At 44.3% G+C, this 25,494-nt stretch overlaps 1 protein-coding gene across 1 annotated transcript in view; it reads left to right on the top strand.

Moving 5' to 3' along the window:
• Positions 1 to 142: 142 nt before the first annotated feature.
• Positions 143 to 25,494, top strand: part of LOC135460418 (transitional endoplasmic reticulum ATPase-like) — an 86,816-nt gene continuing 61,464 nt past the window's right edge. The window contains exons 1-12 of the mRNA XM_064737233.1: positions 143 to 315; positions 4,697 to 4,808; positions 6,766 to 6,938; positions 9,816 to 9,958; positions 11,483 to 11,613; positions 13,321 to 13,452; positions 13,899 to 14,001; positions 16,756 to 16,889; positions 17,156 to 17,291; positions 18,279 to 18,391; positions 18,949 to 19,113; positions 19,221 to 19,342. Of these exons, the coding sequence (XP_064593303.1) occupies positions 299 to 315; positions 4,697 to 4,808; positions 6,766 to 6,938; positions 9,816 to 9,958; positions 11,483 to 11,613; positions 13,321 to 13,452; positions 13,899 to 14,001; positions 16,756 to 16,889; positions 17,156 to 17,291; positions 18,279 to 18,391; positions 18,949 to 19,113; positions 19,221 to 19,342 (1,481 nt within the window). The 5' untranslated portion in view covers positions 143 to 298. The remainder of the gene's footprint in view (positions 316 to 4,696; positions 4,809 to 6,765; positions 6,939 to 9,815; positions 9,959 to 11,482; positions 11,614 to 13,320; positions 13,453 to 13,898; positions 14,002 to 16,755; positions 16,890 to 17,155; positions 17,292 to 18,278; positions 18,392 to 18,948; positions 19,114 to 19,220; positions 19,343 to 25,494) is intronic.

Genomic DNA, 25,494 nt, shown 5'->3' on the forward strand with positions numbered 1-25,494 from the left:
TAGGAGCGGGGCGGAAGAGGGAAGAGTGCGCGGTTTTTTTTTCCTCGTTTCCTCGCTTCCACCTTTCCGATTGGCTGAGATGGTAGCCGGACGGAATTTCCGATTGGTCAGCGCACGCTGTTGTAAGGCGGGTGAGGCAGCGCGAGGTGGGGTTTCCTCTTCCGATGAGTCGGTTCTGAGGTTCGCTCAACGCGAAGCGTCCTGTCGTATCATCGCTTCTACGAGTCTGCCCAAGACCTACTGTCACTCATCTTGAGGAGCTGTTGCCGGCCGCCTCACCTCTTTTCCTCTCAGCGCCATGGCCTCAGGATCCGAGTAAGTGTGGGCCGTTCGCCGGCAGGCCGCGGCCTAGGCCCGGCTGCGGTGGCGCTGGGCCCGGCTCGGCCTAGCTCTCCTTACTTCGCCTTCGCGCGGCGCTACCCAGGCTGGGCCTGACGGCGAGCCCAATCCTCCTCCCGATCTCGCTGTGTCATTCAGGTTCTGAGGAAGTGGGGGTGGGGCCGGGGGGGGATGGGCTGCTCTTCGTGTTTGCCCAGCCAGGAGCCTTTCTGCAGCGGGGCCCTGGGTACCGCCACCCCTCGCCTGCCGAGCCTCCTTGGGAAGTGTTGAGTAATGGGGGGCGAGGCCTGGCTGGGGCCGTCTCGCCTGGGCTAGGCCTCATCCAGGGAAGGCTTTGTTTTCCAGAGCCCAGAGCTTTGGGGTGAGCGGCTGGCCGGGACATGAGGGGGAAGAGGCGTGTCCTGGTCTCCTCCCCGCAGGTCCACAGCGGCCCTCGGATCAGGGCTTGAAGAGACTTGGCATTGTAAGAGGAAGAGTTGTTGTACCGGACTAGACCCTGTGGCAGCTGAAGCAATCAGCTATATTTTTGTCTCCAGTATCTTGCCTCACTGTCTTCAGTTCCAGGCTGAGGGTCATATTTTGTGCTCCTCAAAAGTCAGTTGAGTAATACTGGCTTCTCTGCGCCCAGCCCATGTGTGCAAGTCACTTCACAGTCCCTTGAGAGGAGTAAAAATTAAACCTAAAGCTAATTTCCAAATCCAAGAATACTTCAAGTGACTTGTTGGCTCTTTCAGTCCCTTTAGTGTCTATGGTTTATCTTCTCCTTTTCTTTTGCAACTTCTGCAATTTAGACCCACTTGTCAGTTCCAGCAGGGTGTGCCAAGAATTTAAGGTGTGTGGTAGAGCTTGTAATGGAAGTGATGGTCTCATAGGTGTATTTTGAATCTGAGATGAGCAGTGTTATTAAAAAGAAATTTATGTTTTTGCAAAGTTGTTCTCAACACATAGGAATCAAAAAAAGTTCCCGTACAACTGGGAAAAAGTTACTTCTTAGTTACAATTTTTGGGTCAATGCTGTTGGCAGCCATCTTGTCTAATTGAGCTTTAGCACAGAGTATAGCATTGCAAGACCTAATAGAGTGTTTCTGAAAAAATTCTTGGATTTGTGTGTGTACCTGTCTGAAACAGTATCTGAGAATTTAGTATCTTGAGCATGGGTATGAACTCGCTGCTTGATTGTCATGTGGTGCTCCAGTAAAGCAGCTGCAATCATCAGATATTCCACTCATTTACTTCAAGGGATTTTTTCTAAATACTTACCCAAAGAAAGTAGTTCAGACTGTAATTAGGATGTTCAGGGAGGTAAAAAAACACTGACAGATTTTATCTAGGAAGTGAGTTCATGAGGGTATTGATAAAAAGGTACACCAGCATACAGGAGGCATGACTGTTTTCACTTTTATTACTAAAGCTGGAATAATTTTGAGTTGGTGATGTTTCATTGTATATTTAACATAGACATGCAGGAACAAGTTAGTTCTCTACTTTATGTGGAGCTCTGAAGGTTGGTAGTTGTTTTCAGAAGATTCAGTAATTACCTTCTGATCTCACTCTTCATACTGTCTACCACAATGCATAGCCTCTGGGCATTATCATATGCTGAACAAGGAAAGCTCTGACACAGAAAAGTGATGAAGTGATGTAATTGTAGAATCACAGAATGGTTTGGGTTGGAAGGAACCTTAGCAATCATGTAGTTCCAACCCCTCTGCTGTGGGCAGGGACACCTTTTGCTAGACCAGGTTGCTCAATGCCCCATCAAGCCGGATCTTGAACACTTCCAGGGTCGAAGGCTGGAACTAGATGATCTTTGAGATTCCTTCCAACAAAAACATTCTATGATTTTATGAACCCACAGGAGAGACGCAGTGATAGCAAATGGTGATAATAATATTCTAAATTGCTATTAGAAGATGGGTAGTGCTTGTCTGTCAAAGTCCTTACTCTTGTCTGTAAGAGAAATAACATCACTTTCTGGTGTAGCTGTCATAATTTCATAACACCTTTTTTTCTTTGTCAGCAGAACTGTTAGGTCAGATAACTAAAGCTGACCCCATGCGTTGATACTTACACACTGTATTTCTTGGAGAGCTTTTCAATTGCTTTAAGTGCAGCAATGTACTGACAACACTGATCCAGTTTTGCTTCTTACTTAGGAAACTGCAGATTCAGTTCTTCAGTACTAAAACTTTTTTCTCACACTCAGCAGAACTAAGTGGACATCTTGCTGTGCTCTTCAGCACTGCTATGTGTTCAAAAGTATCTGAACTTTTCTTCCAGATATATATATAACACAACTTTTGATTTATTGGAAGTTTTGGTCCAAAAGCTTCCACTTGCTGCCCAGTTCCTCTTCCATTTATTTTTATCTTGTATCCCAGACCATTTTTTAGGCTGCACAGCAATTTCTGCATCCTGAGGGGCAGCTGCTCAGTTTCAGTGATGACTTATGTAGCCAAAGTCTGGCATTGGTTTCTTATCAAAAGGCCTTTAGATCCACATTTCATGTGCAGAAGGATATGATTTGCATTTACACTTTGAATAGGCTAAATTGTTTTTTTGGTGTCCCTTAGGTTAAGTTTTAAAATATACATGCTAAATTAATTCCCAGTGTCCAGGAATGCTGAGGCAAGGTCCTTACAAGTAGGTGATTGTTTTTATACACTGTTTTAACCACAAGATCCTGTTTAACCTGATGATATATTGGTTTCTTGTTGCACTCTCAGTTTTCCTGGAAATCCCAGACCTTTTAGGACTTTACCCGGACCATGTTTTAGGTTTAAGAGGGAATGAATTCATGAGCTCCTCCCTGGAGGTATCCAATAGCCTTTCTTGTGTCTTCTTTGGGTTTAGAAAATGAATCTGTAGCATCTCACATAGTCATTGAAAGGGATGGATGTTGATTTCTCACCTCTTGCATTCTTTAATGAAGAGAGGGAAAAGGTGGCTTTTAAAAATGCAGTGAACATGCCAAGTGATGCACTGCTGATACAGTCTGTGTTTATGCTGTGTAGCTGCTTGCTCTGCCACTTCCACTCCAGGTTTGATTTCTTCTGGTTATTTTGTGCCCAAAACAGCAAAATGGAGCCAAAGCGTACATCCAGCACCATTGTCTGCAAAGCTTCCTACTCTTTCCTGGTGCTTGCTGTTTGCTTAGGACAAAGGAACAAAGGAAGACTTTTTTTTTTTTTGTGAGAATCAAACCAAACTGTGCTAAGTTTCTGTTTTGACCTTAGTCACTGGCACATCTGGACTGCTTTGAGAGAGTAGTCAGATGCCCACCAAGGCAGGTTACAGTAATCTGCTGCTATTGTGGCTGGCTAATATACAACTTCTAAGAGTTCCTTAGGAATCAGTTGGTTTGAGTTCATATTTATTTTGTAAAATGAACTATTTGCTATATTAGATTTTGAAGTAAATACATTATTCTGCCTTTCTTCCATTTCCTTGTTGTTTGGTGTGCTCAATTTTGTCAAGGCAAATGAATTATGTCACATATCTTATGGTGTAGTAGGCTAGAGCTGCAGTGGGTCCTGTGATGGTATTATGAAAAGGTGCTTATATCTTCAAAAAAAAAGTAAACCCCATTTTTCATGAGCACTTGAATATTTCTACTGGCTTGCTAGGTTTAGCTAATAGGCTTTGACAGCCTAAACTCTTACAACTCTTCCTGACAGGAGAGCTACAGCATTGTCCTTTAATTCCCCTATTTATCTGGGATTTGACACTAAAGAGACTTGAACTTTTGTTTCTGTGGCAGCAGTTATATGTGATTTCAGATGAGTCTGACTAATTCTTTTAGGCAAAGCATCTTAGAGTCAGCAGCATCTCACTAACCACTTCTTTTTATAGATAGCTTCATAGCTTGTATCCATTTCAGTAGTAAACTGACTGATGCCAGACCCCCTTCCTAAACCCAGATTAGCTCCTCTTCCAGGTACCTCCCCCCAGTTTATATACTGGGCGTGACATTCTGTAGTGTGGAATATCCCTTTGGCCAGTTCGGATCAACTGTCCCAGCTATGGTCCCTCCTGGTTTCTTTAGTGCAGCTCCTCACTGGCAGAGCATGAGACACTGAAAAGCCCTTGTCTCAGGGTAAGCACTGCTCAGCAACAACCAAAACCATCAGTGTGTTATCAGCATTATTCTCATACTGAATCCAAAACACAGCATTGTACCAGCTACTAAGAAGAAAATTAATTCTTATCTCAGACAAAACCAGGACACTTGCAAACAAGTATAGTTTCTAAAAGACAAGACAACAAAGAAACCTGTAGAAAATGGAGAACAAAACAGGTGCGTGTGAAAGGGGGAGCAATATCACTTGGACTCTTTAACTTCTGTTTTCTCTCCCAGCTCTAAAGGCGATGACTTATCAACTGCTATTCTGAAGCAGAAGAACAGGCCTAATCGGTTAATTGTTGACGAAGCCATCAATGAAGACAACAGTGTTGTGTCACTTTCCCAGGTGTGTCACCTATAAAAACAAAGCATTTACTCTGACAATTTACAAGCTGTTGTTGTCTTTTAACTTGAAATCTAATTTTGCAACATGAATCTAAGTATTTGTGTCAGAAGCTGCAGCAGTTACAAGTGAGGGAGGTGGGTTAAATAAATAATCATATATAATAATTATTAATAAATGAGAACATATATTCTGATTCTAACTTTTAGGATTCACTTGAGCTCATGCCCTTAGTCTGGCTTTAGGACTGGATCTTGACTAGTGTAGTGAAAACCCCTGTCTTTGTAGGTCTAGTATATTGCTTCTAAGATGTAATCCTTTGAAGTCAACCAACTCTCCTTCAAATGCTTGAATTCATAGAATCATTAAGGTTGGAAAAGACCTCCAAGATCACTGAGTCCAACCTTTGATGAAACACCACCATGTCAACCAAACCATAGCACTAAGTGCCATGTCCAGTTGTTTCTTAAACACTTCCAGGGATGGTGACTCCATCACTTCCCTGAGCAGTCTGTTCCAATGCTTAACAACCCTTTCTGTGAAAAAATTCTTCCTGATGTCCAACCTGAACCTCCCCTGGTGCAGCTTGAGACCATTTCCTCTTACCCTGTCATTGGTTGCCTGGGAGAAAAGGCCAACTCCCACCTGGCTACAACCTCCTTTCAGGGAGTTGTAGAGTGATAAGGTCTCCCCTGAGCCTCCTTTTCTCCATGCTAAACAACCCCAGCGTCCTCAGCCACTCCTCATATCACTGACTCTCTAGACCTTTCACCAGCCTTGTTGCCTTTCTCTGGACATGCTCCAGCATCTCAACGTCCTTCTTGTGAGGGGCCCAAAACTGGACACAGTACTAGGTGTGGCCTCACCAGTGCCAAGTACAGGGGGACAGTCACTTCCCTCAGCCTGCTGGCCACACTATTTCTGATACAAGCCAGGATGCCATTGGCCTTCTTGGCCACCTGGGCACACACTGGCTTGTGTTCAGCTGCTGTCAACTAGTGCCCCCAGGTCCTTTTCCACTGGTCCACTTTCCAGCCACTCTTCTCCAAGCCTGTAGCACTGCATGGGGTTGTTGTGACCCAAGTGCAGGACCTGGCACTTGGCCTTGTTGAACCTCATACCATTGCCTTAGCCCATCAATCCAGCCTGTCCAGATCCCTCTGTAGAGCTTTCCTACCCTCCAGCAGATACACACTCCCACCCAAGTTAATGTCATCTGAGAACTTACTGAGGGTGTAGTTGATCTCCCCATCCAGATTATCAATAAAGATATTAAACGGGACTGGGCCCGACACTGATCCCTGAGGGACACCACTGGTGACTGGCCACGAACTGGATGCAGCACCATTCACCACCATGCTCTGGGCCATACCATCCAGCCTCTTCTTAACCCAGCAGAGTGCACCTGTCCAAGCTGTGGACTGCAGCATTCTGCAGGAGAATGCCATGGGAGACAGTGTTAAAGGCTTTACTGAAGTCTAGGTATATAACATCCACAGCCCTTCCCTCATCCACTAGGCAGGTCACCTAATCAGAAAAGGAGCTCAGGTTGGTCAGGCAGGACCTGCCCCTCCTAAACCCATGCTGGCTGGGCCTGATCCCCTGGTTGTCCTGTGTCTGCTGTGTGATTGCACTCAAGATGATCTGTTCCATAATCTTGCTGGGCACTGAGGTCAGGCTGACAGGCCTGTAGTTCCCCAGATCCTCCTTCCAACCCTTCTGGCAGATGGGTATCCCATTGGCCAACCTCCAGTCCTTTGGGACCTCCCCTGTTAACCAGGACTGCTGATAAATGAATGTGAGTAGCTTGTTAAGCTCTTCCACTAACTCCATCAGTACTTACAGGTGAATCTCATCTGGCTCCATAGACCGGTGACGGTGTAAGTGGCTCAGCAGGTTACTAACTGCTTCCTTCAATTGTTTTGTCAAAAGTTTGTTCTAATGCTGTTATTGGTTACAGGCAAAAATGGATGAACTGCAGCTGTTTAGAGGAGACACTGTCCTGCTAAAAGGAAAGAAGAGGAGAGAAGCAGTCTGCATTGTTCTGTCAGATGATACCTGCTCAGATGAGAAGATTCGCATGAATAGGGTTGTTCGAAACAACTTGAGAGTGCGCCTGGGTGACGTCATCAGGTGAGGACTAGTTTGTTAACTGTTGTGTATCTCTGGGTTGCAGAAATAATTTGTGCCCTGGCTTTGAATTGTTTTGGTCCATAGCAGAGACAGGGTCCTGCAGGAAGTATTCTTGCATCTTCTGGAGGAGGTCACAGAAGTGTTTTCAAGTGTGTCTTACATCAAGGATCTCAATTTACTTTTGCGTGTCTTTCTGGCTGTATGCATATTCAGATTAATACTAAGATTCTTGAAGACTCTTTGGGACCTTCACAAGCCCTGGTCCTATCATTAAGTAGTTGAATTACCCCACAGTTGTCATAGTATTCTTCCCAAATTTACATTGTCAAATGAATTCACAAGTTTTTTCCATCTAAATTTTTTATGTTCGCAAGATAACTGAAAGGTAGTAAGCAACATTGTAATTGATCTTATAGTATGGCTAGCTCAAGCACTGAGCTGCCCTATAACAAACAGAAGTTAAAACTCGAAGTAGTCAAATATCAATATTAAAAATCTCTGAAGGTTGTTTATATACCAAGTTTTGTTATAAAATAATTTTAAAATTAGGAATCCTGAAAGTGTTGCAAGAATTTTGTACAATGCTTGCAGAAGGTAGTGGGAAAGCATTGAAGGATACATTTTGACTTACAGGAGGCAGGTTCCATTCTATGATGGGAGTGGAAAGAAAAAATATGTCAGCATTTCTTAAACATAAAAATGCTAATTTGCAGGTTTAGATATGTGAGAGCAGACAGTTATTTCTCCTGAGTATTCTTGTAATCTGGAATATTGTGCATGTTCTGGGAAAATTGGAACCTGATTTCTGACACTAGACTTCCTGGGGTGATATCTGAAATAATCCTTAAATAAAAATGTGTTTCATATGAACTGTAGAGGAGAGGGACAAGTCTGTTTCACCCATCTCTCTGCCATTAGAAAATGCAAGTTTTAAACATGACTGTAGTTGGAACAGTGTTTTGAGCTAGTCTGTGGATTTAAAATAAAGGTGAATCCTTACTTTATATGAGGTTACTGTTGGAGTCATTCCTAGTGTGACAGTTCAGCCGGTGCTATCCCCTTCTCTGCTTGGACTGTCTGTAACAGTTCTCAGCCTTTCAGGTGTGTTACTGATTGTCTTGGCTTCATTGCAAGCGTCAGAGAATTTTCACACCTCTTGCACTCAAAGTTTTTCTTGCTGATCTTGAAGTACTTATTGTGTTAATTTCTTTGGCTTGGTTTCTGCCAAAATCCAGATTCATGCACCAATCACTTCCTGCTTGTAGTCTGTCAGCTGTTTTCCTTCTGTGGGTCACTCTGTCTTTTCATTTACTCTTCTGCTATATCCTCACTGTAAAGCATGTAGTTACAGAATCTCCTAATAGTCTCTAACAAACTAGCATATGAAACTTGCGCGCTCAGCTGCAGTTGCCCGTAGGCTTTTTTTAGCTGGCAAAGCCAGTTTGAGTATTCTGCCTCTACCGCAGCTTGATGCTCTGATGTATTGCTACAGTAGGCTGTTGGCCTATGTTGTAAAATAATAGCTGAAATTTTTATTTAAAAGGGGGGAAGGGGCCTTCAGACTTTAACCTAAATATTAATTTCCACAAAAAGGGATTGACAGATGCCTAGCTATCCCTGGTTGGTACTGAGAACCTTTGTTCAGAATCAGGTTTATCAGCAACAGGAGCTCTATTCTAAGTTATGAGGAAGAGAGGAAGGAACAAAGATTTCCTCTCAATTCCCTTTCCCTTACAGCTAGTTCAGCAGTAGCTCATGGAATCACAGAATGGTTTGGGTTGGAAGGGACCTCAAAGATCATCTAGTTCCAACCCTCCTGCCATGGGTGGGGACACCTTCCACTAGACCAGGCTGCTCAGAGCCCTATCCAGTCTGACCTTGAACACTTCCGGGGATGGGGCATCCACAACTTCTCTGGGCAACCTGTGCCAGGGCTTCACCACCTTCACAGTAAAGAATTTCTTCCTATTATCCAATGTAAATCATCTCTCTCTCAGTTTGAAGACATTCTTCTTTGTCCTGTCACTGCATGCCTTTGTGGAAAGTCCCTCCAGCCTTCCTTGTAGGTTCCCTTCAGGTACCGGAAGGTGCTATAAGGTCTTGCTGGAACCTTCTCTTCTCCAGGCTGAACAGCCCCAACTTTCTCAGCCTCTCTTCATAGGAGAGGGGCTTCAGCCCTCTTATCATCTTTGTGGCCTCCTCTGAGCTTGCTCCAACTGGTCCATGACCTCCTTATGTTGGGGGGGCCAGAGCTGGACACCATATTCCAGGTGGGGTCTCACAAGCGCATAGAGGGAGAATCCCTTCCCTTGCCCTGCTGACCACGCTGCTTTAGATGCAGTCCAGGACGCAGTTGGTTTCTGGGATGCAAGTGCACATAACCAAGTCATATCAAGCTTCTTGTCCACCAACACCCCTAAGTCCTTCTCAGCAGGGCTGCTCTCAATCCATTCTCCACCGAGCCTGTACTTGTGCTTGGGATTGCCCTGACCCAGGTGCAGGAGCATGTGTTGAAACAAAAGTTAGCTCATGACTCTTACAGGTCTTGAGGCTGCATTAGTAACTTGTGAATGTATCTTGGGCACAGTAAAGGGGAGCCTCAGAACAGCGGAGGAGGGGGGAGATAGTACTAAACCCTTCAGCAGTTTTGGATAGGGCTGAGAGGAGTGAAGGAAAGCATGTGTTGAAAAGACTAGCTCTTTGATGGGCATGATTTTTGCCTTGTCAGCATTCTTATGCACGTGGGAAGTCTCCAAAGGGCTTTGGAGGGTCCTTTCTGGCATTTATACTGGCCTGAGAAGGGACATCACTGCCTTTCTCAAACTTGGGTTTAAGTCCAGCATGTTAGTGGTTAACTGAACTTTTCTTCTGTTGCAGCATCCAGCCTTGCCCAGATGTGAAATATGGCAAACGTATCCATGTATTACCAATTGATGACACAGTAGAAGGGATCACAGGGAATCTGTTTGAGGTCTATCTCAAGCCATATTTCCTGGAAGCTTACAGACCCATCAGGAAAGGTAATAGCACCTGTTATTGAAGTCCTGATGGCAGTGAATGTGAGCTAGTCCTGATACCAAATAAAAAGAATTTCTGGAAGCTTGCACAAATCTCCATGGAGCATTAGACTAACGACTGTAGAGTAAGATTTTGTTGTGGATTTAATTTTTTCCTAAACTTCAGAGGAAAGAGTGATATCTGTTGCTGGCTGGTAGAACAGCTTGATAGTTCTCTGTCATGGTTTAATCCCAGCCAGCAACTAAGTACCATGCAGCTCAGCTGCTTGCTCACACCTCCTCCCTCCTTCTCAGTGGGGAGGAGGATTGGAAAAAAAGTAAAACTCATGGATTGAGCTAAGAACAGTTTTATAATATTAATTATAATTATACTAATAATAATTGAAGAGAGAGAGGGAGGGAGGAATAAAACCCAAGAGATACGAGTGAAGCACAATACAGTTGCTCACAACCCACTGGCTGATGCCCAGCCCATCCTCAAGCCACAATATGTGGCTTCTGGGCAATTACCCCCAGTTAACATACTGGGCATGACATTTTGTGGTGTGGAATATCCCTTTGGCCAGTTCGGATCAACTGTCCCAGCTATGGTCCCTCCTGGTTTCTTTTGTGCAGCTCCTCGCTGGCAGAGCATGAGACACTGAAAAGCCCTTGTCTCAGGGTAAGCACTGCTCAGCAACAACCAAAACCATCAGTGTGTTATCAGTATTATTCTCATACTGAATCCAAAACACAGCACTGTACCAGCTACTCAGAAGAAAATGAACTCTTATCTCAGATGACACCAAGACATTCTCCTGTGTTTTTTTGCTACGTGGGATGGAAGGACATCAAAAAAAGCTTAGGTCAAAGTCAGTTTAATGAGATTTTTCTCCTGAGTTGCTACCACTTGATGGGATTTGGGAGTTGCTCACATATTAATCAATGGGTTAGATATACTAGCTGGCACCCTGACTAAATGCACTTTTTCCAAAGTAATTTAATTAATAACTGGGAAAGTGCATAAAAAACAAATATATGTTTAGAGTTGTGCTAGTAGCACTTCTGCTGGAACAAATAGGTCCTAATACAATATATACACAAGTTGAATTTATCCAGCTTCTGTAGTCCAGTTTACCTAGGATTCATAGTGCAATATCATGTATTATTCTTTTTTTTTTTTTGAGTCAACAAATCTAGTTATAACTTCAAAATTAATTTAGATTAAATAAAGGCTTTTTGCCATTTTTAGAAATGTTAAATTGAAACTGGATGGAAAAGAATCATGATACCTTGCCTTTGTGTTTTGTATTTAGGCAGAATATTATTTTTCTATTGTTTGCTGGTTTTGTTTGCTGTTTGTTTTTGATGAAATTTGATGGTGCTCGAGTGGTCACAGTACATGCAGCTCTTGAATTTAAAATGCAGAGTAGTGTTAAAAATGCCAGCAGTGTATACCTGTGTAGCTCACTTCATTGTCCTCTGGGGCTGCTGGTAGTACACGGGTTGACATTTTGCAGCAGGCTACTGAAATGTGGGGTTTTATAGGTGACATCTTCTTGGTGCGTGGAGGGATGCGTGCAGTGGAGTTCAAAGTGGTGGAGACAGATCCAAGCCCGTACTGCATAGTGGCTCCAGACACAGTGATCCATTGTGAGGGAGAGCCCATCAAAAGAGAGGTGAGCAGAATCCTGCTGTGCAGTTCTACTGAATCCCCTCTGTCTGAAATCTGTTTTAGTGACACTCCTTAAGAGCAGCAGTGTTTGCAGTTCCTGTTTTGGCATTTTGTGTATTGAATGTAATGATTAAAACCTCTGGTTTCAGGAGATGAGCTGCTGCTGAAGATAGAGGAATGTGCTTCCAGTATCCTTCCTCATATGCTGAGATAGCACCAGTGCATAGGTTTGCTGACGAGATGCCATACTTTGGCAGTAGATCTTTTGCATCTGCTTCCATATATCTCATGCTGGACTTAGATTCATCTTTTAATTCTAAAGTTCCCTTGATACCTACCAGGGAGGGCTTACAATGTTGCTGAATTTCATGCCATGTGAAAAGAAAGCAATTGGTACTTTTTAAGTGAGAAATTTGAAGTGTAAATTATGGATTTTTTTTCTTTTTTCCTCCCAGTCCCTTAAGATGCCTAGCCTTGAGTGTCCCAAGCTTGAGGCAGCCTGAGTGGATTGTGTGTCAGGTCTTGGCCACCTTACTGTTACAGAGTAGGAAATCTCAGAAATGGGCTAAGGTGACTGTATGCTTCATAAAGTAAGTGCCTTTTTACTGCCTGCAGATCAGGGTGAGTCTTAGCTTGTAGTTAGCTCTACCTTTTCAAAAAAATTCACCTCTGTTTGACACTTGTGAGGCCATGTCTGGGCACTAGATGAGTCCAGTTTGGGTTCTTCAGGATACAACAGAGATAGGAGCAAGTTCAGCCGAGGCCACCAAAACTGATGAAGGAGCTGGAGGTCAGAATGAATGAGGAACAGCTGAGAGTGGGTTGATGCAGCACGAAGAAGGGAAGGCAAAGATTCAGGGTTACTGGCAACTGCCTGATAGGAAGGTGTGGATAATCAGGCTCTCCCAAGAACTGCACCCAGGGACAGGACTAGAAGCAATAACACGAGCCGGATCAAGGAAAATTCCCAATGGAAAAAGGTTTCTCCAAACCCTGAAACAAGCCCTGGAGAGGGCAGGAACCTCCAGACCTGGAGATCTTCAGCACTTGGTAGGGCTAGACCCTGAGCAACCTGATTGAAGTATAGCAGTTCCAGTTTGTGGGACTTGGACTGAGCCCCTCTGAGATTCCTGGCTGTGTTGTTTTATTTTAGGATGGCCTAATGTTACAGATAACTAAGACCAGTAGAAATTTGGACAGCCAAATGAACGAATCCTGTAGAGCTATACTGAAAGAGTTGGTTACAGGTGGTCTTATTTGCACATCTGGATTGTAACACTTTCTGTTAATTTGAGTCAATCCCAAGAGAAAACACTATGTTGGAGAATTGTATGGTAGCTAGGATATGTCAGGTAGTTAGAAATACCACTTAGAGTTTAAAGAATAAGTATATTCTATGCTGAGCTTCATTGTCTTATCATCTTTGCTAGCCAAATCAGAGGGTCACACAACTTGTTTTGCACTAGTCTGTAGGGGCCCTGGCAGCAGAGGCTGTCATTCAAGAGGGTAGGCTTCAGTGAGGAATTCCCCTCTGCATGTCTGGGAAGAGAGAGCTAAGAAACAGTTGTAGAAGATACCAGAAAGACTTGAAAATGAGAATCTCAAGACATCAAAGAAATGGCAATGAGCAAAAACCTGGGTTCTGTAGACTAGAATGAATTGTTGAGCTACTGTTTTAACTCAGATGTTTAATGTATTTCCTCCTGGGTAGGATGAAGAGGAGTCGCTGAATGAAGTGGGCTATGATGACATTGGTGGCTGCCGGAAGCAGCTGGCTCAAATCAAAGAAATGGTGGAACTTCCCCTCCGACACCCTGCTCTCTTCAAGGCCATAGGGGTGAAGGTATGTCCCCATGTGCACCAGGTAGATGAGTGGGCTTGCCCTTGAGGATGACTTGATATCAGAGGTTCATGACGTATTGGGAGGGGAATAAGTAATTTGGGTTTGTTTTTTTTTTTGGGGGGGGGGGGTTGGTTTGCTTATGCTTGGGGCTTTTTTAAATGCTGGTGTTAGGAAAGTATCTCCTTACATGTTTTGGACACAGATTAAAGTACTGACAACTTGCAAAGCAGAGGGGTGCTTTGAATCAGAGCTGCCAGTTACTGGCAAGGTTTTTGTTGTGTGTTGTGTGAAGTAGTAAGGGTGTTGATAGCAATGTTGACATGGCAGCTGTTGCATAAGATTGCATCACAATTTCAGACTGGCTTTATCAAATGCTTACAGATTTGCTGTGAATCTACTTAGGCATTCAGATACTCACCACCTAAATCCCTTGCCTTTGTCCTCAGCCTCCACGTGGGATCCTGCTGTATGGTCCTCCTGGCACTGGTAAAACACTGATTGCCCGAGCGGTGGCCAACGAAACAGGGGCTTTCTTCTTCCTGATCAATGGTAAGTTTTGTGGCTGCTTTGGCCCCAGGTCTGCTGTGTGCTCACTTGTCCATCTTATGGTAAGGAATGGTGTCAATAGGGCTTGTAGAGCCACGCTGTCTCCCTGACATCCTTTCTTATCTCTTTGAAGTGTGCATCTGGGGACACTTGGGAGGCCATTTGTGTTATCTGTAGTGGCACTTCCCTTAAGCTTGATTGTTTTGTAGCTGGCTCATTGGAAAGACAGCTTTGTAATACAGGGACCTGGAGTCTGTCTGGCTTAGTGTTCACAAATGTTGTTGAGGGCAGAGCTGAGAGTGGTGAGATTATTCTATGAATATCGGTGCAGGACACTTGTTTCTATTGCTGCCAGCATGTTCCATTCAGAAAAGAAGCTGATCTGCAGTGGATTTGTTTTTCCCCTCAAGTAAAGCACAAGACCTGTTCCGTTTCATATAATATTAATTGTGAGGAACTATCCTGAAAGCTATGAGTACCTTGGGACTTAGCTAAAAGTGACAGAACTTCCTGTTGATCACTCTTCATCTGTAGCAGTTGAGGTGGATACTGGTTTATGTCCTGTAAAGATCAGACTGTGACTTTTCCTCAGTGCTTTTCTGTGCCATTTTACATTCAGTGTTGGAATAACTGAACATTTGTACTTAAAGATTGATGCTTTTCTTCTCTGATTTCAGTCACTTAGACCCATGAAGGTGAAAGCAAAGAAGTATATAGCACAGTATAGCAGTGAGCAGCAGTAGGGAAGGGACTTGCTTTATATCTCATGATATCAGATATAAACGGACTGGTTTTAGCCATATGTTGTCTTTGTCATATACTTTCTAAGTATGTGGAAGGTGTTACTGCATGCTAATGATCCGGACATTTTAGACACTTGTATTTCTGTTGCATAATACAAATAACACTGTCAGAGTTAGCGATGCATTCTCTGTCTGGTAGTCCCAAGCATGGAGCTGCAGTGTTGTAGATGAAGTTGGTATGAATTGGTGAGTTACCTGTTGTCTTGGTTTGGAAAGACAGGTGTCTGCTAAGGAAGGCAGGAGCCTCCCCTGAAATGGAAAATGTAAACCTCCCCCCCTCCGAATTGCTATAAATTTTAAATTAAGGGGCTCTCAGGCAAAAAATTTGGGAGCAGGAAATAACAGTTCTTTACTAGGGAAGAAAATTTTTAAAAGCTAAAATAAGCAATGCAGTAAACCAAAACAATGCTGACAGAGTCAGAACACAACCTGACTCCCTGTTGATCAGGATGCTGGTAGCAGTCCAATTGGAAATGTGGCTGCAGTCCTCCTGGAGTGTCAGGTGTGGTTCTGTTGGAGCAGGGATCCTGAAGAAGGGTGCAGTCTTCCTCTGAAGATCTAGTGAAAGAGGCAGCTGTTTCTCTGGGAAATCCAGTGGAGAAAACAGTGCTGCTGTTCCAGAATCTCAAGATTATATCTGGATAGGAATGCTTGGCTCTCCCCTCTGGGTGGAGCATCTCACAATGGGATGTTATAGTTCTTATCAGTCATGCAGTGGCATTCAATAGCCTGTTATCAGCATATGTCTCCCGCAGGGAGGAGTGGTTGTGAAAGAGATAAGAAAAAGTGCCCACTTTACAGAAGACAACTGACATACAGATGGCAAATAGAATACAATTTGCTTGACAATCCAGGACACCTGTAATGAAGCATTATTAGTACCTGCTTGTAACAGTGTCTCTGCAGCTGGCCCACTTCAGTCAGCTGGCAGCCTTGCACTTCCAAAGGTCAGGTTTCTTTTTCTTGGATCCTATAGAAGCATACTTTTTCTTCATTACCACTCCCTTCAGCATGATGGAGAATCTGTAAAAACAGAATAAATCTGTGACCCTGCACTACTGTTCAGCAACTGTAGGCGATCTCAGAGGAATGCTGCCCTTCCTTCTGGGATTAATGTGGTTAATGTGTGTTACACATTTTTATTATTTATTCTTTGAGAGGAGATGGGATTTGGGGTGTTGTTTTTTTTGGTGGTGGCTTGTTGCTGTTGGTTGGTTGGTTAGTTGGTGTGTGAATCAATACAGTCAGGCAGCCAGGGCAACCATAAACCCATGGCTAAAACATAGAGTAAATTTATTTCCATTACCTAAATAACGGAGGGAATCCCTGAAGCAATACCTGCACAGGGGCACACAAGCAGAGATATGGGCACTGTTAGTTCATGCCAGAGGATTACTGACTACTGTTCACACAGGCTTATCAAGGGTTATTTTCAGCTGCAAGGTCACTTGAGCACTCACCAGTGTTTTGCTTTTTAACCCATTCCTCCCAACAGTTGGGTTTTTTTGATCTCATTTGTAAAATCTTATAGAGGTAAATGCATACCTGTGTAATGCATGCTATAGACAGCTTTGGCATCTTACAGCTTTTTCTTTCCCTACCCTGATAACTTGTCACCAAATAATTTGATTGCTTCCATTGTGAGCATTAACTGTGTGGTGGCACATTTCAGAAAAGATCACCAAGTGTGAAATAGGGTAAGGGAAGAGGCAGCTATTGGTAGCTCATTGGCTAGTGTTACATTCTGTTAAACTGAAAACACTGAAATGATGATAGTAAGTAATTCTGCATGCTGGTCTTGCCTTTTCAGATGTAAATGTAATGAACTTGGTTGATAGTATTTGCTTTGGCTTGAAATATAGATACATGTGAACCTTGTACTAAAAAAAATTCAGCTGCATGTTTTTGGGGCTAGCTGCCTCTCTTCTGGGTGCCAGAGTTGCTATTTTTTTAGGTCCTGAGATCATGAGCAAGCTGGCTGGTGAGTCTGAGAGCAACCTGAGGAAAGCCTTTGAAGAAGCAGAGAAGAATGCTCCTGCCATCATCTTCATTGATGAACTGGATGCCATTGCTCCTAAAAGAGAGAAGGTAAAGAAAGCATTTAGAACGTAAAGGAGTGCATCCTTTTTGGTAGCAGCTGGCATGAGTCTCTGCATTTGACTATAGGGTAAAGCAGTATTTCACTTAATGCTTGAAAGCAGTTGGATGTCAGATTTTGGATATCAGAAGAATCTGATGTAGTTCATGACGTTTCTTAACAGCTCATGTCTGTTGTATCTGTCTGCTTTGGTGCAGTACTAGCTCCTGTGTGCTGTGTTTTAGAGCTTTTGGTCTAGATATTACTTTCTCTGCAGACACATGGAGAGGTGGAACGTCGCATTGTGTCTCAGCTGCTGACTCTTATGGATGGACTGAAACAGAGAGCACATGTGATCGTTATGGCAGCCACCAACAGACCTAACAGCATTGACCCAGCTCTCAGGCGATTTGGTAACCATAATTGCCATCTCTTTTTTTGTGTATCAGATACTTTGTTATGGACTGTGCTTCAGGGGCCTTGGAAAGACTGAGTAGAAATTAATATTAAACATCTTATGTGTTACATAAGCTTCTTTCCAGCTACTTGTTTGGAAATAATTTCTAGATTTCAGCTTTTGGTATAATCTTTTGTGCTTTATTAGATTAGAACTTGTAGAAATAATAAAATACTTAGAGGGTAGCACATTTTTTCACTGCATCAGTTAGGTGAGACTATTTCAGGACTAAATGCTTAAGGGGTTGTTCATGCCTCAGGTTGCAGGAGGCTCTGATTTGTCCCATTTATCTTTTATTGATGAAAAGTCTGGTAGTTTCTGAGATTCAGGTTTTCAAAACTTTGCAGTGTAAATGAACGTCTGTTCTATGACCAGTTGGTAAAATCAAATTTGCAGGAAAAATGGCCTCTTAAATGTCTAGTGAGGCATTTGAATGCACAGCTATAGCTTGAAGAAAATGATAGATGTACATGCCCTAGGTAATATTACAGTAATACATGAGTATCCTGCTTCCCCAGATATTGGGGCAGTTCATGATTTTCACCACTTGGGTGCTGCTGTGAAAGTTCTGAAAAATTTAATCTCTCAGTAATTGTGGACACAAAGGTAGAAATAAATAAAAATGTCCCATGGTATGTTGGTTAGGATAGCATATTTTCCTATAAATTAGGATTGGAAAAAACCAGAAATCCTCTGTATTGATATAATCCTGAACTCTACTTAATGCAGTAGTCTCACTTTCCCTAAATGGCTATAAACCTTTCTGCCTTCTCTGATTTGACTCTGCTACTGTGCTGATTGATGCTGCAGGGAAACCCAAAGCTCTAGCATTTTCTGAAATTGTTTGTGGCTTGTCATCAAGTTCCTATGTCAAAGGAAGATATTAACTATAGCTCCTTTAGTTTGCAGAATCAGTAACTCAATGTGTGCTTGTACTCCCCAGGTCGTTTTGACAGAGAGGTAGATATTGGTATCCCAGATGCCACTGGGCGCTTGGAGATTCTGCAGATTCACACAAAAAATATGAAACTGGCTGATGATGTGGATCTGGAACAGGTGAGTAGCATGCTATTACAAAAGCTTGCCTCTGCTCATTTAGGACAGCGTGAAACTGAGCAAATATGTGATCTCTGAGCTTCCTCCTAACTAGATTACCAGTGACCAAAAATCCTCACTTGCTAGTTAAGAATGCTGTGGCTAAGTGAAATGAATGTGTACCAGTCCAGTCTGGAAGTGCCTTGCCACTGTCCTGTGTTTGTTTGCTGTGGCATTCTCTTTAAAAATAAAGCAAGTCTGAAACAGCACTCACAGAGCTGGCTGAACATTGTAGTAATACTGTATGGATTTAATCTCTATCCTGAATGAAGAACTGCAGTCTTCAGGGTTATCTTTCTGCACACTATCTATTCCAGTACAACTTTTTTCTCAGGTAAGAGGTGGAACAGCAGTGTTGCTGCTAAATGTGATAGCACTTATCTTGAATTTACAGCAAAGCACTAATGTTTCTGTCCTTCAGAGTTTTGTTGCACCTCTGAATGAGGGACCAGAGCATGCATTGCCCTTGCAGAGTGCTTGCTTGTGTTTCTGAGTCATAGTTAATGCTTTGCTTTCAGGTGGCAAACGAGACCCATGGCCATGTTGGCGCTGACTTGGCTGCTCTTTGCTCAGAAGCCGCTCTTCAGGCTATCAGAAAGAAGATGGATCTCATAGACCTAGAAGATGAAACCATTGATGCTGAAGTGATGAACTCACTGGCTGTGACCATGGATGACTTCAGGGTAATGGAGGAGTACCCTTCTTTTTGTGTGCAATGTCTAATTGCTTATCTGAAGCAAGTGAACATAAAATATTAGAATTGACATAATGCTTTTTCTTCTAACAACAGTGGGCTCTGAGCCAGAGCAACCCTTCTGCTCTTAGGGAGACAGTGGTGGAGGTACCACAAGTTACCTGGGAAGATATTGGGGGTTTAGAAGATGTAAAGAGAGAACTCCAGGAACTTGTACAGGTAAGGTTTCCAACAGATTTTTTCCTAGTCAGCTTGAAAAATAATGATTGCCATGGTTTAGGAAGGGTATTCCCCAATTTAGTGTTCCCATTGAAACACTCCAAACCACATGCTGTTCACTCACTCCCCCCTCCCCTGTGGCAGGATGGAGAGGAGAATTGGAGGCAGAAAAGGTAAAGATCATGGGTTGAGATAAGAACAATTTACTGTAAACAGCAATGAGATAAGAAAATGAACAGTATTAATAACAGTGTACAGGACAGGTGAATGATTCACATGTGAGTACTCACCATAGGGAACATGACATTATCCCCAACTGCTTGTTTCACGCTATCTGACTGAAAGGCACCCCCTCCCTCTGCCCCCCGCATGACGTGAGGTGGTACCCTGTCCTGGCCAGAACCAGGACAGTAATAAAATTCAGAACCTCTGCACATTCCTGTTTGGGCTGTGGCCAGGGTAAATGCAAAGTTTATATGGTATTTTCATGTAATGGACTGAAAATATCATGCTGTTCCATCTTAGTGGACCTGGGGAGAGGGAGGTGCTGGGAAGCAGCATCAGGCTTTCCTGAGCGGAGTATACAGGGACATCTTGGGTAGGTGTTGTGCTACATGCAGGAACAGCAGCAGTTCTGCTTCTCTTAAGAGGAGACTAGCAATAGCACTGCTGCCAAGAATCCTGTTATGTGATGGCTTTCATATGCTAGAAAGTAGATGAAGATTCTCATGCAGAGAGCCTGTGAAGTTTGACTTTGCAGCAGTGTTAGCATAGAGGTGAGAAGTAATTGAAGCCTTCTATGAAAGGAGAAGCTGGAACAAAGTCATGAATGGTCTGTGGAATTGGGGTGGTTTGGGTTTGATAGATCCCTGCTTTCAGTTGCACTGTAGAAACAGCCTGTCTGTGAATAAAATAATCTACTTTTCAATCTAACTTCTGTCATTAAAATCATCACCTATCTCTGATCATGTTGGAAGGATAAATGCTCACATCAGACATCTTGACTGTCTTTGGAGGGCAGAGAAAATAGGTTAGATAATGAGCTAGCTGTTCTCATTTGCTTTTGCAGGTCAGACTGAAGTTGGGGTTAAATGTGCTGGGAAACTGCCTGAACTGGCACTTAGTTCATAGGCTTTACAATTTAGTTGTGATGCTTTTTAAACCAGTGCCCATTTAAAAACACCAGTGGCATTGAGCAGGCAGACTCTTGTGTTTAACCCACCAGAAATCGAAATTATTTGGGTTGGAAAGGACCACAAAGATCATTCCAAACCCCCCAGCCATGGTGTAGTTGGTTGACCCTGGCTGAATGCCAGGCACCCACCAAAGCTGCTCTCTCACTCCTCTCCGCAGCCAGCCAGAGGAGAGAAAATTTAACAAAGGGTTCATTAGTTGAGACAAGGACTGGGAGAGATCACTCATCAAATACCATAGTGGGCAAAATAGGCTCTAATTAGAGTATGAATTTAATTTATTGCTAAAAAAATCAGAGCAGGACAATGACAAGTAAAATGAACCCTTAAAAAAACACCCCCCCACCCCTCCCTCCTTTCCAGCTCTACCTCCTACCCCAGCAGTGCAAGGAGACAGGGAATGGGGATTTTGGTCAGTCCATTACCCATGGTTTCTTCCACTGTTTACGGAGAGGAGTCGTTCCCTTGCTGCACTGTGGGGTCCCTCACCATGGGAGACAGTTCTCCATGGACTTGTCCAACATGAGTCCATCTCACGAGCAACAGCTAAATGTGAACTGCTGTAATGTGAGTCCAGCCCATGGGCAACAGTCCTCAAACTGCTACAGCTTGAATCACTCTTCCATGGGGTGCAGTCATCCAAGGACAGGCTGCTCCTGCAAGGGCTCCTCTCTCCATGGGCCTCCCATTGGGTCACAGCCTCCTCTTAGGCATCCACCTTCTCTGGCATGGGTGTCCTCCACAGGCTGCAGGTGGATCTCTGCATCCCCATTGATCTCCATGTGTCAGGATCCGTCCTAGTGAACAGATACCCTGATGGTTCGTAGGAATGATCTCAGAGTGCAAAAACCAACATGGTACAAGGGGATTTGCAGTGATAATCAAAACAAATGCAGTTTTATTGAAATAACCACAGCAAAAATGCGATAGAGGGATTAAGGGAGAGAAAAAGATAGAGAAAGAGAGAGAAAGAGCGAGAGAAAGGGGATATAGCTACCAACGCAGAGACGAAGTCCTTTGGTCCAGGCCAGTCGAGGGTCTGCCTGCTACGCTGGGGAGATCTCAAAGGCTCTAGCTAACTCAGAGGTTTTTATTATTGAAAATCGTGAGGGGGGGAAACAGATACAATAGGGAATAGATGTAACAGGTAGTCTATGTTCTCAGCAGTAAGCGAGAGCCATTGTTTTCTTGGTCCAGTGGTCACAACCTGCAGGCAAACATCTCGCTTTGGTCAGCTTGCCTCCCCCCACACACCTCCCCTGGGTTGGGGGTTTCAGTCCCAGTCCTTGGAAGGAGCAGAGGGGCCTTTTAGGAGTTTCATGTCTCAGTCCTTGGTGGAGAAGCTTCTCACATCTCCGTCTGTCTGTCACGGTGGTTGTAAAACAGGTGAGGGTCTTTGGTGGGAGACCGCCTGAAACTCAGGAGAAGTCCAGCCAGGCCGAGAGATGGGACAGCTTCCAAAGCTGCTATTGTTGCAAACGGGGCATGGTGCCCTCTTCTTAGCATACAGCAAAACACACTTGTGAAAACAATAGCTTAACACTGAGCTTTCAGGTCTCAGGGCCCTTGGCATGTGACTTTTCTCCTTCAGAGCCAGATATTTTAGACGGGGGGGGTCTTCTCTTCAGTGGTCTCCCAAGGATGATCGTGAGGCAGATGAGGGAAAATTTGGACAGACTCTCACACCATGGGCTGCAGGGGGACAGCTGCTTCGCCATAGTCTTACCCACAGGATGCAGGGGAATCTCAGCTCTGGTGCCTGGAGCACTTCCTCCGCCTCCTTCTCCACTGACCTTGATGTCTCCATAGTTTTTCTTCTCACATATTCTCACCCCACTCTGGCTGCAATTACATCTGTGCAATAACTTTTCTTCTTAAATATGTTATCACGGAGGCGTTACCACCATTTCTAATTGGGCCAGCCTTGACCAGCAGCACATCCATCTTTGGAGCTGCCAGGGATTGGTTCTGCCAGACATGGGGGAAGCTTTTAGCAGCTTTTCACAGAAGCCACCCCTGTAGCCCCCCACCACTACCAAATCCAGGCCATGCAAACTGAATACACATGGACAGGGACACCTTCCACTACACCAGGTTGTTCAGAGCCCCATCCAGCCTGGCCTTGGATACTTCCAGGAATGGAACATCCACAACTTCTCTGGGCAACCTATGCCAGTGCCTCACCACCCTCACAGTAAAGAATTTTTTCCCAATATCCAATCTAAATCTACCCTGCTTCGGTTTGAAGCCATTCCCTCTTGTCTTATCACTACATGTACTTGTGAAATGTCCCACTCTGGCTTTCTTGTAGGCATCCTTTAGGTACAGGAAGGCTGCTCTAAGATCTCCCCAGAGCCTTTCCCAGGCTGAACAGCCCCAGCTCTCTCGGCCTCTCTTCATAGGAGAGGTGCTCCAGCCCTCTGATCAGCTCTCTGCTGTGTTTGCATCAGCAGGTCTACATCCTTATTTTGAGGGCCCTAGAACTGGATGTAGTACTCCAGGTGGGGTCTCAGAAGAGCAGAGCAGGAGGGCAGAGTCACAGAACGGTTGAGGTTGGAAGAGACTGCAGTGGATCATCTGGTCCAACCCCCTTGCTCAAGCAGGGTTATTCCAGAGCACATGGCACAGAATTGCATCCAGACAGTTCTTGAATACCTTCACTGAGGGATACTCCACAACCTCTCTGGGCAATCTGTTCCAGTGCTCAGTCACCCGCACAGTAAAGAAGTTCTTCCTCATGTTCAGGTGGAACTTCCTGTGCATCAGTTTCTGCCTGTTGGTTCTCATCCTATTGCTTGGCACCACCAAGAAGAGCCTGGTCCATCCTCTTGATGATACTCTCTTCAGATACAGATACACATTGATGAGGTCCCCCCTCAGTTCTCTTCTTAAGGCTGAAAAGGCCTAGCTCCTTCAGCCTTCTCTGATAAAAGAGATGTTCCAGTCCCTTAATCATCTTTGTCACCCTCCACTGGACCCACTTCAGGAGCTCCATGTATCTCTTGTACTGAGGAGCCCAGGATGGGACTCAGCACTCCAGATGCCATCTCACCAGGGCTGAGTAGATGGGCAGGACCACCTCCCTTGACCTGCTGGCAATGCTCTTCTTAATGCACCCCAGGATCCCATTTGCCTTCTTGGCCACAAGGGCATTGCTGTCTCATGGACAGCTTGTTGTCCACTAGGACCTCCAGGTCCTTCTCTGCAGAGCTGCTTTTCAGCAGGCCACCCCCAGCCTATACCAGTGCCTGAGGTTTTTCTTCCCCAGGCACAGGCCCCTGCATTTGCCTTGGTGAACTTCAGACAGTTCTTCTCTGCTCATCTCTCCAACCTGTCGAGGTCCTTCTGAATGCCTGCACAGCACTCTGGGGTATTGGGCACTCCTCCCAGCTTTGTGTTGTCAGCGAACTTGCTAAGGAGGGATCTACCGCTTCATCCAAGTTATTGGTGAACAAGTTAAACAATACTGGGCCCAGTATTGAACCTTGGGGGATATCACTAGTTACAGGCCTCCAACTAGACCCTGTGCCACTGATTACAACTGTCTGGGATCTGCCATTCAGCCAGTTCTCAATGCACCTCTGTCCACTCATCCAGTCCACACTTCCTGAGTTTGCCTATGAGGATGTTGTGAGAGGCAGTGCTGAAAGCCTTGCTGAAGTCAAGGTAGACAATATCCACTGCTCTCCCCTCATCCATCCATGTAGTTATTTCATCGTAGAAGGCAATCAGGTTGGTCAAGCATGATTTCCTTTTAGTGAATCCATGCTGACTACTCCTGATCAACTTCTTGTCATCCATGTGGATAGAGATGGCCTCCAGAATGAGGAACTCCATTACCTTTCCAGGGATTGAAGTGAGGCTGACTGGCTGGTAGCTCCCTGGGTCCTCTTGATTGCCCTTTGTGAAGACTGGGGTGACATTTGCTTTCTTCCAGTCCTCAGGCACCTCTCCTGATTGCCACAACTTTTCAAAGCTGATTGTGAGCAGCCTCGCTCTGGTGTCCATCAGCTCTCTCAGCACTCATGGATGCATCCCATCAGGGCCCATGGACTAGTGAATATCAAGTTTGTTTAGGTGTTCTCTGACCCAACTGTCCTTGACCAAAGGAAGGTCTTCCTTCCAACATTCCTTTACCCTGGTCTCCTGGGTCAGAGATCCCTGAGGGCTGGTCTTGTCAGTGAAGACTGATGCAAAGAAGATGTTCAGTAACTTTGCCTTCTCTGCATTCTCTGTCACCAGGGTCCCCTCTTCATTTAGTAATGGTCTCACATTATCCTTAGTTTTCCTTTTGTTACTGATGTATTGGAAGAAGCCCTTCTTGTTGTCCTTGACATCCTTGGCCAGATTTAATTCCAGATGGGCCTTGGCCTTTCTTGTCTCATTTCCACTTTGACAACCTCTTTATATTCAGTCCAAGTGGCCTGACCCTGCTTCCATCTCCTGTGTTTCCTGCTTTTGCTTGGGTCCCCTTTGCCTGATTTCTTGCTCATTGGGATGTACCATTCTTGAGCCAGGAGGATATCAACCAGGTCTTTTGGATTCCTCTTCCCTGTAGGACTTATTCCCATGGGATTCTTCCAAGAAGATCCCTGAAGAGGCTAAAGTTAGCTCTCCTGGAGTCCATGGTTACAATCTTACTTGCTGCCCTGCTTCTTCCTCGCATGATACTGTACTTGTCAATCTCATGGTCACTACAGCCAAGGCTACCCCCAACCTTTACATCTCCAAAATGGTCTTCCCTGTTTATTAGTATGAGGTCAAGCAGAACATAATTCTGTTACCAAAAATTTGGTAAAATAAAAATCTCCTTAACACCAATGTAGCATTAAGAAGCAGGCATTCTTTATTTGGCCGGATGCATGAGGGGATAGCTCCTCCTAAAGTTGAGCACAGTGAGTACAGGAAAGTTTCTGTTTATATACTGTATTTTACATACATATTCATTGATTGTCCCA

The sequence above is a fragment of the Zonotrichia leucophrys genome, unplaced genomic scaffold (assembly GCF_028769735.1).
Source record: "Zonotrichia leucophrys gambelii isolate GWCS_2022_RI unplaced genomic scaffold, RI_Zleu_2.0 Scaffold_41_468701, whole genome shotgun sequence".
Classification (NCBI taxonomy): domain Eukaryota; kingdom Metazoa; phylum Chordata; class Aves; order Passeriformes; family Passerellidae; genus Zonotrichia; species Zonotrichia leucophrys.